Source organism: Lytechinus variegatus, chromosome 15 (genome assembly GCF_018143015.1).
Source record: "Lytechinus variegatus isolate NC3 chromosome 15, Lvar_3.0, whole genome shotgun sequence".
NCBI lineage: Eukaryota > Metazoa > Echinodermata > Echinoidea > Temnopleuroida > Toxopneustidae > Lytechinus > Lytechinus variegatus.
The window spans coordinates 30,617,117-30,630,959 of record NC_054754.1 but is presented as its reverse complement, the minus strand read 5'-3'; the positions used below and the strand labels follow the sequence as shown (position 1 = coordinate 30,630,959).

At 36.2% G+C, this 13,843-nt stretch overlaps 1 protein-coding gene across 1 annotated transcript; it reads left to right on the top strand.

Annotated features, from left to right (window-relative positions):
- Positions 1-536: 536 nt before the first annotated feature.
- On the top strand, positions 537-11,023 carry LOC121428929 (F-box/WD repeat-containing protein 5-like). Its single transcript, XM_041625819.1, has 7 exons — positions 537-679; positions 3,117-3,344; positions 4,271-4,409; positions 5,405-5,582; positions 6,253-7,918; positions 8,765-8,974; positions 10,428-11,023. The coding sequence occupies exons 1-7, from the start codon at positions 663-665 to the stop codon at positions 10,621-10,623; spliced, it is 2,634 nt and encodes an 877-aa protein (XP_041481753.1). The 5' UTR covers positions 537-662; the 3' UTR covers positions 10,624-11,023.
- Positions 11,024-13,843: the final 2,820 nt, after the last annotated feature.

Here is a 13,843-nt window from a genome sequence, read left to right as displayed (position 1 = left end):
TTTAGCCTATATATCTCATTGCAACACCCTAATATGCAAAACTGACTTGGCAGATGATAAATTATTCTTTTACCACACTTTTACCACTTTTTTGGCACAACATGTTGCTCCAGGTTTTCCCTTTTTTATGCATATCATATTTCATATTCATATTGTGCCATTTCAAAAGTAAGAACACAATGAGCTGTTTCTTGATATGTCGTATTTTTAATGGTAAAACAAACATATCTGATGATTTTCTATTTTAAAAAATACAAGTTTTTAAAAATTTCTGGGAGGCAATTGCCTCCGCAACTGCCTCCCACTTCCCCTCATGCAGGTGTATATGATAAAAATATAATTCTGTATGACAAATTTTAACATAATAAATATCCAAAAATATTGTTACATTTTCAGATATTCTTTCCACTTTTTCGCGGATGCTATCCATTCTTCAATACGAGGAAATACGAGTGACACCCATTCCCCTCTCCCTTTTCCCCGCGCCCCATTGCATATTTGTACTAGCCTAGGTTTTTTTTCCATAGACTATTTTTGTCAACATCGTTTTGTGTCACGTCGCCTGGAAGGAAGCAGGAGGATGCCTCTTCGATTACAGATTAGACACCTTTGAAGTTAATAGAACTGCATGAATTACGACAGCTTATTCAATCGCTGAATTGATGCATCTAGTCGTAAGGTAATTTGTTTGTCAATGGTTGAAGTTACGTGTAATTTTCATGTCTGAAATCGATAGACGAACTGTTGGCTTACTTTAATTTATTAGGTGCCCCATGTATTAAGATTCGCGTTGGTTTTATAAGCAGTAATATCGGTTTGTCTGTAACTTTGCATGTCATAGCCATACATGTCGGCATAGCATTAAAAATGTTATACAATGGGGGAGGGGGGGGGGGTTGGGTGTCCGGACACTTTAATATTTTGGCATTATCCTGGTTTAAGTCACCACTCCATTCACTACTGTTCATTTCAAACATGACGGCGAACAATCGAAGGAGAAGCTGATCCTGAATGTTTGTCATAAAAATTCAGTATTTTCCAACATATATTTTGGAAAGGTTGTAAGCTGATTGCATTTTCTATCATTTTCCCTTTAGTATTGCACCCCTTTTTACCCATCAAAAGGAGATTTTACGCAGTAATCGAGGAGAGTGAGCTAGCATACCCTCTTCTCCATTGTTATAGATGCTATTTAAGCGTCGGTTGAACCTCCATTATTACAAGCCCAATGGCCGTCATCATTCTATTGATGGAAACCAAGGCAAAGAAGTTAATCCAAAGTTATTAGGAAGTATAAATGGACTACCATAGACTGCTGAAAATTTTTCTAGTAAAATATTTGATATTAAAAAGAGTTAAAATTAAATAAAGGAAAATAGCAGTTGTGATGATTTCGAAATGAGTTTGAGTAAATGATAAAGAATATTTGCTGAAGGAGTCTGGAAGAAATAGCAGTTGTGATGACTTCAAAATGAGTTTGAGTAAATGATAAAGATATTTGCAGAAGGAGTCCGTAAGAAATTGTATAATTGCTGAAAATTGCCACTTAATGCCAATAAGTTTTAAAGGGAAAATTCACCCTGACTAAAAAATTGTTGTGAAAAATAGCAGGAAAAATAGAGGTTTGAGATAAATCCATTAAAGATTATTGAAGGTCAAGTCCACCTCAGAAAATTGTTGATTTGAATCAATAGAGAAAAATCAGACAAGCATAATGCTGACAATTTCATCAAAATCGGATGTAAAATAAGAAAGTTATGACATTTCAAAGTTTCGCTTATTTTTAACAAAATAGTTATATGAACGAGCCAGTTACATCCAAATGAGAGAGTTGAAGATGTCACTCACTCAATATTTCTTTTGTTTTTTTATTGTTTGAATTATACAAAATATCAATTTTTACGAATTTGACGATTAGGACCTCCTTGCCTGAAGCACAAAATGTTAAAATAATGGAATTCCACGTGTTCAGGAAGAAATGAAACTTCATTTCACATGACAATGACGAGAAAATAAAAATATTTCATATTTCATATAATAAAATACAAAAGAAATAGTGAGTGAGTGATGTCATCAGTTCCTCATTTGCATACCGACCGAGATGTGAATATAACTGTTTTGTGAAATTAATCGAAATTTTAAAATGCCATAACTTTCTTATTTTACATCCGATTTTGATGAAATTTTTAGTGTTATGCTTGTTGATTTTTTCTCTTTTTATTCAAATTAAGTTTTTGTTAGGGTGGACTTGTCCTTTAAGAAAGTTATTAGAATTTGAAGTTTTTGATTTGTGACGTCATTAATGAGCAGCTGCCCCATATCATTGGAGACCATCCAAACTGTGGTTTCACACATACAACGGTGCAACCCATTTCAGAGAAAATTGACTTCAAAGTTTACTATACTTTTCACACTAAGTTCCCCAGCCTTAGAACATAGTAATTGCTAGAAAAATACATGTTTGGAAAGACCAAGACAATCGCTACACATTGGTATCATTTTTACACAAAACCAAGGATCAGAGAAAATATCACAAAAGAGCTACATAGTACATGCTTGTTATTTTGCTACGAGCGGCTTAGATTTTCCCTGTACAAAAATGCCATAAGGAAAAAGCAATATGATGCTTTGACTGACTGCGATTTCAATGTGCGCTATCAGTCAAAACGTATCGCTTCTTCACGGAGACTGAGTCCAGCATAAACAGACTCCAGTCCAAGACCAGACTAACGTCACACATCACTGGTGTCCTGTATGATTATTATGGGTTGATATACCCTCCACCCCCTTATTCTGGGAGGAAGAAGAGAGCCAGCACCAAAGAAGCAAAGAGGAAAGTTGTTTTTGTTCTGGGTCTATAATCAACCAATAAAGTCCATGATAAGTAAATAGCTAAAAATCGAACTGTAGAACGCTACATGTATGTGACAATGATGAATAACATGTTTGGCAAGTCAATCCTCTGGATAATATCTTCTTCAATTCCCCCCTCTTGTTACAAAGTCTTATCTAAATGTATGATATGATTTTATATTGATCGGTGTATACATGTATCAGCTATAATGCAGCCATTCTAATATCTGCATTTTTATTTCATTCATTTTTTTCATTTATAGAGAGATGGATGAGAAAGAGAATGTTAGCCTTTGGCTCTGTTTACCAGAGAGTCTTGTGGTTAACATCTTCTCATACCTAACCTCATCTGAACTGCAAAGGGCGGGCTGCTCCTGTCGGACATGGCTAAGGATCAGCCATGATGAGCTTCTTTGGAAGAATTTGTTGTACAGAGAGTGGAAAATAAATAGAGAAATCCCTCTTCCTTCTGGACATTCTTCTTATTACCGGTATGAAATTATAATAATATAGTTAATTCTTATTTCCCAAAAGAGCCACTTCAGCTTTATAAGCTGGTCTTTCATCAGACCCTGTATAATGTAAGAAGTTGTTTTTGCCCCTGTCCATGTAAATATGCTATATGGCAAATGTTTACAATTTATAAGTCTATAATATGACTCAGCCAGGGTTGGTACCCACAACGTCTTGTTCATGAATTTGACTTTCTTCCACTGAGTTGCCATGCCTGGCCAGATTATATTTTTTATTTTCTACCTTGATTGATCAAACTATGCAATTATCAGGTTGGAAATTTCTTTTCATTTTCAGATGGACTTGCAATATTTTCAAAATCTTGTAATCATGAACACTGACAGGGAATAATTTTCATGGTATTGCATAACTTTTTTTTTACACTGTATAACAAAAAATGCTATTAAATTATGGTAAGCAAATTATTCCCTGAGATTTGGTTATCTGAGTGTTTTGTAAAGCTATTGATACTGATAGAAATGTCATTGTGTCCAAATATTATTAAAATACTAATTAGCATATGCATATTTCAACAAATTTGATTGGCTGAGGGCAAATTCGACATATATTTCAGAGACTATGCAAATTTCAAGGCTTTATTATCATGTAAAAATACACCAAAAAAATTGTTTTGGAGCATATAAAAAGTAAACAGAATAAATTCCTCACATAAGCACAGTCACACCTCATGTACATTTAAACATTATTAAAGTTGAAATATGTATTCCACAAGTAGTTATTAAAACAGTTGTTATTGATGGAAACTGGGCTCTCTAAATGTATCACACTGAAATGTGATAAGTGTTTGATATTCTTAGAATTTAGAGAGAATGGATATCTTATGGAATGATTAACTACATCAGAATGTAAAGGAGTGTTTAATGACCGTTCTATGCCCCTGCAGGGAGTTCCGGAGACTACACTATCGAGTTCCTACAAAATGCATGCAGGTATTGACTGATCATAATGACCAGGTTCTACATGTCAGCTTCTCACACAATGGCAAACTATTTGCTTCCTGCTCCAAAGATGGGACCATCAAGGCAAGACAAAGACCTGGTGGGTGTTTCATAAAGCTTGTCGTAAGTTAAGAGCGACTTCAGGAACGACTGGTGATCCCTTCTAACGCGCTAAACCGTCGCCAATGTATATACCATTTACCACAAGAAAGGATCACCTGTCGTTCTTAAAGTCGCTCTTAACTTACGAACAGCTTTATGAAACACCCACCTGGGCCCTGTTGCATAAAAGTTACTATTGTAAACTTTGCCTTCAAATGGTAACTACCATGGTAACTTGACCCAACAGCCAATCAAAACCAAGGATTCCATGTATTTTACCATTGGACAGCAAAGTTACCACAACGGTAACTTTTATGCAAATAAACTGCCAATAGAAATCCGCAATATTTCTTGTCTCACCACTTTCAAAAGTTCTCTTAAAACCTGGTTATTCACGCAAGCTTTTAGGTAATTGTTATTCTACCCCTCTTTTTAGTAGGTTTTCTTTCTTCCTTCCTTTCTTTTTCCTTTTCCTTTTCTTTATTGCGCCATGAGCATCTTTTTATGATGGATACCAGTGCATTACAAATGTTCATATTATTATTATTATGCAACAAGTCCCAGATATGTTCTGTAAAGCTTGTGAAGCTTAGGTGAAGCTTAAATCATGTGAATTATAATGAAGATCTATTCAAATATTCCAATTATATGAAAATATCAATGAAACTAATGACCTTTAAAATCAAGAAATTTGTTCATTTAATACTGGGAGACATAATAATTATTCATTGTTAAAATTGCTTTTCCTTTATTTGTTTGCATAATTTATAATTCTTGCCCTTAAAATAAGTGCATGGGCCTTGTACATGAATGCATATGGAAGTTGTGAAAATTTGATAATTAATGCTCTTGAAAGCCTGTATTGACAGGTTCTTTTTGTTCTACTATGAGGTAATTTTGAATGTTTCAAAGACTGTAGTGAGCTTAGACTGCATTGTTTGTAACTGTATCATAATTGCATGTGTTCATATATTCAGGTTTGGAAAAGTGGTCCACCAGCCAGTTTGAAGTATTCACACAACATGAAGGAACAGTTCAGATGGCAGTTCACTCAGTTTTCTCAGTTTAACAGCAGTGATACCTTGCTGCTTGTATCAGGGGTTCACTTTGGTCCAAACAGTACCTCAGGAGAGATTGCTGTATTCAATGTAAAAGGTGAGAAACGGTGGCGGACCGTGACCCGGAGGAGACAATTGAATGGAGGGGCACTGTATTGTTTGTGAACAGTGCTGTGCCCCTCCAATGCTTTGTCTCCTCTTGGTCACGGTCCGCCACTGGTGAGAGATTAAGGTAGCTTAGAAGTAACAAATTCAGGAGCATGAAAATCTGTAAAGAAAATCAAAATGCAGTAGGGTCGGTAATGTTTGTGAATAGCACCACCAACAGCAACAAAAACAAACATTTTCAATGTTTTTATCCAAGATTTATGCTTTGGATATTCTGTATTCATGCTTCTGTTGCTGAGGATTTGAGTCATTTTTTTCATGAATTTGGATATAATGATTGAAATTGAATTGAATCTAACCATGTAAAGCATGTCCACCACTGGGCATTAAATGAATGTTTCTAATAATGTTATTGTTTGCATCTACATCATGCATGTTTATAGAGTATTTAATAGAAAAATAAAACTCTCAAAAACTTGAAGCATCTGAATGATAAAAGAATAGGTTATAGGTTATAGATTTAAGGATGATATGGAATACATTTAATTTGCTTGATGGAAGATAGGGTTGGGGGAGAAACAATCATAAGGGATCACTTTTATTATTGAATATAATGATATCAATTAGTATAATCCTCTGTATCTGTTTACCTTTTTCAGAGGACTTTGCGCTTCAAGCAAGAGTGCAGAACAAACCGTATGATATCTTTGGATGTTGGCTGAACAACTCCTACCTGTTATCAGGCAACCTCCACTACCTGGGTCAGCTATCATCCTGCTCTGCACTCTGGTTGAACAAAGCAACACAGGAAGTGGACTCTGAGCAGGAATCTGTGGTGATGAGGTTGTTCAAATTCCTGAACATGAATGCCAGTACTGTTAGAGGAATCACTGTAGCAAACTGTAGGAACCTGGGCAAGGGGAAAGAACTTCTGTTGAAGCAGTTGAAACTGGAAAGCAGCAAAGAGGCGAAGGAGGAGGGAGATACAGAGAAAGCGAGCGAGGAGCAGAGTACTGCTAGTAGGATTGTGAGCTCAAGTGAAAGTGAACCTGATGTTAAAGTTAGTAGTGCCTATGAAAGTGATACGGAGCTGACAGCGAGTGAACCGGATTTGGATCAGAGAAAACACCATCATCAAGACAAGGGTGATGTCAAGGAAAGAGCTGAAGCAGAGGATGTTGCCGGGCCAAGTAAAGCTGAAGTAGACATGGTGGACGATTCCTTACAACCTGAGATGGAAGTGAAGGAATCAACCTCAAGCGATTTGAAAAAGTTATCGAGACAAAGTGCTCATGCAACCAAACACAAATCTGTTAGTGAAGCACACTCTAGAACTCATCCATTAAAACGAGAAGCAAGTGACTCATCTGTGACCCCACCTGGGTCATTCCGTAAAAGTTTGCGTAAAGATGGTGAGAGACACAATGCTGCAAAAACAAAACAGGCAGCTTCAGCTGAGCAACCAAGTGAAACAGAGACAAGTCATAGCAGACTGTGGTATAGGGTACGCAACGCTGAAATGAGGCGTGGTCGGCAGAATGTCGACGAAGACCTCATGAAGATTTTGATCTATGGGGTGGAGCCAGAGTGTCCTGAAGACATTCAGAGACTCCCTAGACATTCTCCAGGAAGAAACATTGGTGGTCCATCTACAAGTCATGGTGACCCGCATAGTCTTAGAACTGAAGAAGCCACTGGGGTTAGTTCACGCTGCAGTTCTACAGACACTGTCCTATCTAGCACAGATACTGACTATACCTCATTAACCTTTGCAGGAGAAAGTGGCAGTGGAAGTGACATTGTACGAGCCTGGGGTAAGAAGTTTACTTTTGGAAGCACAGAGAGTTTAGATGACGAATCACTAGTCAAATTAACCTCAAAAGCAAAACCGAGTCAAAAGACACTCGAAAGAGCTGCAACATCAACCGGAGAGCAGGAGGCGGAATTCACGAACAACCTATCCAGCAGTAGCCAGTCTGACTCGCAGGAGATTGCTCAGAGATCCAAGATCAGGCGACGTAGGACGTTGCAGAAGGAGGACAGCCAGAACAAGCACCTGATCTTCATGAGAGGGGCTGTTGCGTACACACCTCACCAGATATGTATTAAACACATTGACTCCCATATGATGGATACAGTCAAAGGACCATTGGGTGTTTCCAAACAACTTGATGATCAAATAAGATTGGGTGAGGTGGCTTTAGGACCAGTCGCAGGGGATGAGAATCATCAGAATCCTAGACCTCAGTTAGAGTTTGACAAGGTGGATCATGTCATAGACTTGCATGGACAGATCCTAGGACTTACTTTGTCTCCAGATCATAGGTTGGTTTGCTTTTACATTTTTTTGTGTGTATTCCCTCATTTTCTTTATGTGGTTTGCTTTTTATACATTGTTTAATTATCTTTTATACTTTGTTTCCACTAGGTTCTGTAATATTGTATTTATTAGTCAAGAAATTGCTGTTTGTCTCATGTGCTAAATGTCCTTGACCTAATATAGGAATCCTTTCGTGGAGCCATTTGGGATTTGCGATTTAAACGTTTCTGTGCATCACAATCGCTGAAATTAAATAATTTTTTTTGTCCGGTTTGTCATTTTATAATTGTTAGTTCTTTAACTTTTGAACTAATTATGTCAAATAGCCACTATGTTTTGTAGTGATTCAATTAGGATGCTCATGCTGGCATGTAAGAAAGATGGAAAGTTTTTGGTGGGTGCATAAAGGTTTAGTGCAGTATTTTGTACAAACTAATTATTCAGTTATAGGCCTAGTGATGAGATCAATTAGCTTAGCATTTGAGTGAGCTGTTTTGGAATTGGGGGTGGGGGGGTTTAGGACATATCTTAGGTTGATAGATCATGAATACTTTATATATTTGGTGGGTTTTTTGTATCTACAATTGTTAAGATTTTGCATTATTTTAAACATAACTCTCATACAATACAAACTTGGTATTATAGCTAGAACAATTTTACATATACAATGATATCACTGTGTCCAGCTCTTTATTTTTATTTATATTTTAAGATATATTTCTCTTTTTTTACTGATTACCAATAATCCTTAAATTCCAACATTTTTAATAGGGCAAGCTTTCACTGTAATCTTTTCTCTTTCATGTAATCATTGTAGTTGATGGTGATTAATTTTCTTACTTTTATGACAGGTTTCTGTGTGTGAATTGCCGCTCCTGGCCCAAAGACTATCATGTAGCAGATGCCTTAGCCCCGCCTCCTATAGCACAGGAAATAGAAGTACGCATGTACGACCTTTACACCTTGATGGAGGTCAAACGGTTCCGAGGTCATCGGGCATTTTCTCCCAATGATGAATGTAACATTATATTTCTTAGTGTCAGTGATCTCTATGTCGCTAGGTAAGTCATGTTATTGAACATTTGTGAAATGTGTACTGCAGTACATATCAGTTGCAATAAAACTAGGGAAATATGGGCCATTTGTCATGATTCTTCAAGTACTGAAATAATGCCTGGAAATGGGAAGAATACAAAACAAGGCAAAAGCAATTTTTGTGTCTCTCCCACTTATGAAAATAACCAGAAATATCGTGATTTGCGAGGGCACGCAAGAGAATTGTATCGAAACTTCATTGTGAAATGACTGGGATGGAATAGCACTTGTCATAAGAGCCTTGCACGTAAACTTTAATGTTGACCTGAAAATGACCTTTGACCTTACCATGCGACCTCCGACTGCAGCATAACATGCAGGTCGCATAAGTACATCTACCCTCCAAGTTTGGTTGAAAAGTGACTTACGGTTGCGGAGTTAGGTGTCATAAGAGAGTCTTGCATGTAAACTTTAACATTGACCTGAAAATGACCTTTGACCTTACCATGTGACCTCCGACTGCAGCATAACATGCAGGTCCCCCAAGTCCATCTACATGTACCATCCAAGTTTGGTTGAAAATCGACTTGCGGTTGCGGAGTTTTGTGTCATTAGGTTTGTGACAGACGGACGACATTTGGATCCCTAATTCTCGCCTTCACCTTTGGTGGGCGACACACTTGGTAGAGCATCCTTTTCACAACCGGGAGGTTCGTAGTTTAAGCCTTGGCCATGTCGGACAAAAAGACGTTAAAAGATGGGAGTTGCTGCTATCCTATTTGGGGTTCAACAATTAAGCAATTAAGGGATAGAGCTACGTCAATCTGGTTCTGCACAGTGGCTGCCAGGCTTTTCAATTTGGCAAAAAGAATTTTTGGAGTATTCCTATTTTCAGATTTCCTTTCGAACATTAAAATGTGGTTTTCATTTTCATATGTAAAATATATATTGGTATATTGGAAGTACATTCTAAGCATCCTGACTGCTTTTTAAGAGCATAAATCTATAACATTTCCCATTAAAACCATACAAGAGTGCTCTGTTTACCCATACAAGAGTGCTTTGTTTACATTCTGTGAAACAGCTTCCTTTGGCATTTATCTCAATCATCTCTGTATGTTTTACCATTATGAACCACCCATATATGATTTAACCCCATCTTAACTGGATTCCAGATCAGTATATGCACTTACAAAATGTTGGGTAATTTGGCATCGTGTACCCGGGCATCGCAAATTTTGTCTCAAAAGATGCGCAAGACTTGAAAATGAAAAGTCTGTGAGCGGCGCAGTCAAAAAAATTTGTGCGACTGCATATTGACGAAATTTGTCAAATTGACCCCCCCTCAGTTTAGTAAGGTTTAAACCTAATGAAAGCAGAAGATAACTGTACAAATTATATGTGAATTTGGTAGTAAACAAGCTAATTTATGCACATCAGCTTATCATTTCAACATTATTTGTTTTATTTTTTTTCCAGTGGAGCAGAAGACAGACAGGGTTATATCTGGGACCGACATTACGGCATTCTTTTGGCTCGTCTACCTCACACAGACATGGTTAACTGTGTTTGCTTCAATCCATTTGATTCAGAGATGCTTATCTCGGCTAGTGATGATCACACTCTCAAATTATGGTATTCTAGGAACAGAGTTGAACAGATGGGCGGTCTTTGATGTTAAGCATTCTATTGCTCCTGTGTAGATATGTTGACCATGTACGTTAAAGATATTGTTAGTAGAGAAAATAACTAAAACCATGCACTAAAAGTCTTAAAATCATTGGGCAAAAAACTTTTTTTTTCCCTATCTATGTAGTCTGCATGGTAAATTCAGTATTCAATAATACCCTTAGAAATGTTGGACAACCAAAAAGATTATTTTGAAATTCATGAAATAATTGAGTCGAATTGGCAGTGCCGTCAGAAGCAGTGATGCTATCTCCCTGTGAATCGGGTACCTGTTAGCATGCTTGTGAAAAAAAAAATGTTTATTTTGAATAGAGACAAATTGCCTATTTGATTATTACAGATTTGAAATGCAAAGGATTTTTAACAGTCAACTTTTTATATTCTTTTCTACTAGCATATCTTTAACCCTAAATAGACTGGGCTATTTCGATGCCTGAAAAGACTGGGGGGGGGGGCTGATTCAGCCCCCCCTTATGATCTCGGCTGTTGATCGCGCGATCGCGACGAAAATTGGCACACGCGTTACCCATGGCATTATCTACAAAACTATAACATCAAATTTGGCAAAAAATCTCATGTCTCATTAATTATGCTAATTTATGCGTAAAATCATAAGTTTGCTCTAATTAATAAAATAATGCCCCTGAAATGCTAATTTTTGTTTCACATACTCTAGATAGGCATCTGATCAAATTGATTTAAAAAAAATTTCAAAATCAAATTTATTTTCTTATGTATTCTATTGTTTTCTAAATTTCTTATGTATTTCTTTGTTTTTCGACTTTTTTTGGTGTTTTTTCAATGGAAATTGTCGGGGACTTTATTTTGACCATAAACAAGATAAAATTAATTGATTTTGAGCAGTAAAAGGAAAATTAATGATACATTTATGAAATTTGGCTAAGAACACCATTTGCATTGGATTTGTACACAAATTCACGTTTTTGAGTAATTTTGGGTCTGCATGCACTTACGAAAGGTTGCGTTATTTTGGAACCGCGTACCGGAGGGTCACAATTTTGGTCTCAAAAGTTGCGCAAAACTTGAAAGTAAAAAGTCAGCGAGCGACGCGGTCAAAAAATTTTGCGCAGCGGATTTATCTCAAAAAATGTCGAGGGGGGGGGCTGAATCAGCCCCCCCCAGTCTTTTTAGGGTTAAAGATCTCTTCTAAATTTCTGATTTGATAGGGAATAGCTCTTTTTAAATAGAGCTTGGCAGTTTAATTGTTTCACAAGAAATGATGATCAGATTGTAAATTGAAATTTGTTTTTAGAGCAGGGACATTTCATGAAATGTATCTCAAATTACACGTTGCTGCCATAAGCTCTTCAAATCATGGGATTTGATTATCTGAGAGAAAATGTGCGATAAAAATTTGTTATCTGCTTTATTTTATGAATATGTTTTAAAGACAGATGTCACAGACTAATTATTTTCATTTGAATAATGCGTAGAGCTGTTCAAGTTGGAAAATACATGCCCCCAAGCATTATGCCATTTTCTGCCTTTTTACTAGACCACTGTACTGAAGAATATATTTTATGATGGATTTATTGAGGAAGTGATATTGTAAGCAGATTTTGTAACTTGCTGAGTTTGATGTCTGTAATCATTGTAATGAAAGAGGCAGTCAAGAATCAAGATATGTTTGACTGAATACTGCTATTTGATTAGAATATTGAGAGTGCCAGCCCCCCTTCCTCCCAGGGGGGGGGGGCTGGGGCCCTGTTGCATTGAGTAATAGTAACTTTGCCATCCAAATAATGCTCAACAACCAATCAAAATCAAGGGATCCGTGGAAGTTACAACTGAATCGCAGAGTTACCATATTACCATAATAGTTGCACTGTATTCTTGTAGACAATAGGTGAAAGATCATGTCGCTACCTTCCACTTATCTTGCTTGACCAATAACATTTTCCATGTTACAGGCGGGCTTATTATGTGCTCGCCCCAGCAACACTCTTGTTGGAGATAGAATGTGTGCCTTACACTGAAAGGGAAAGTGCAATTATATTTGTAAATGAACTGTCTAGCTCTACCTTTTGAAATTTCAGTTGTATTTTTGAGGAAAGACCATTTCTCTGAATCATGAAATGTAATTACCTTCAGCCTTGATTTTATTTTTAAGAAAATCGTTAGTAACCATCTCCTAATGGTTACACATTGATGTCAGAATAACAAGCAAGTTAGATGAATTTGTAATTAGAAAGCTTATTTGCTTTGATATAATTATGAAATTATTAAATGATGTGAATGTGTTATTTTTTGTCTCTATTTTAGGGATATCTCTTGTGAGATATAAGTAGTAATTCTTACTTTTTTTCAGATCATAGAAAACACAAGGGCCCTAGTGTCATATAAAACATTTTTTTTACTAAAACAAACAAAACAAACTCAAGATTATTCTTATCAGTTTTTTCCTGTGTTTAAGCCAATAGCAGAATTGTGGTAACCCGAGTTGTCATTTTCACCAGAATTTTAAAGGATAAATGTTATTTGCAACAGGCCCCTTTTGTGTTATAAATGGTCAATTTTAGACGATTTTCTTACTTTTTTAAATCGATATTAAGTGGCATCCCTGCCCTTTGTAGTCCAAATCTGAAGTTTCAAGTCATCATATTACTTATTATAGGACAAGTCCACCCAGCAAATAGTTTATTTAAATAAAAGGAGGAAAATCCAACAAGCATAACACCCAAAACATAATCAAAATTGGATTTAAGATAAGAAAGTTGTGAAATTTTAAAGGTTCGCTTAATTTCACAAAACAGTTATATGCACATCCTGGTCGGTATGCATTTGAGGGGATTGATGACACCACTCACTATTTCTTTATTTCATTACATGAAATATGAAATGTTTTAATTTTTGCTTCATTGTCATATGAAAAAAATATTCCTCACTGAACATTTGGATTACCAATGTGTGGTTCAGTCAAGTTGGTCATTTTGTCTAATTTGTAAAAAATGAAATATTGTATAATTCAAACATTGAAATCAAAAGAAATAGTGAGGGACATCGACTCTCTCATTTTCATGTTACTGAGTTGTGCATATAACCGTTTTGTGAAAAATAAACGAAACTTTAAAATGTCATAACTTTCTTATTTCACATCCAATATGATAAAATTTTCAGTGTAATGCTTGTTTGATATTCTTCTATTAAACATGTGATTAAGACATAGCAAGATCAGCTGAGAAATC

Bases quoted from the DNA above. Each gene is read 5' to 3' on its own strand.
- LOC121428929 (XM_041625819.1), top strand. The intron at 3,345-4,270 runs GTATGAAATTAT...ATGCCCCTGCAG, and splicing joins GGACATTCTTCTTATTACCG to GGAGTTCCGGAGACTACACT. The intron at 5,583-6,252 runs GTGAGAAACGGT...TACCTTTTTCAG, and splicing joins TGCTGTATTCAATGTAAAAG to AGGACTTTGCGCTTCAAGCA.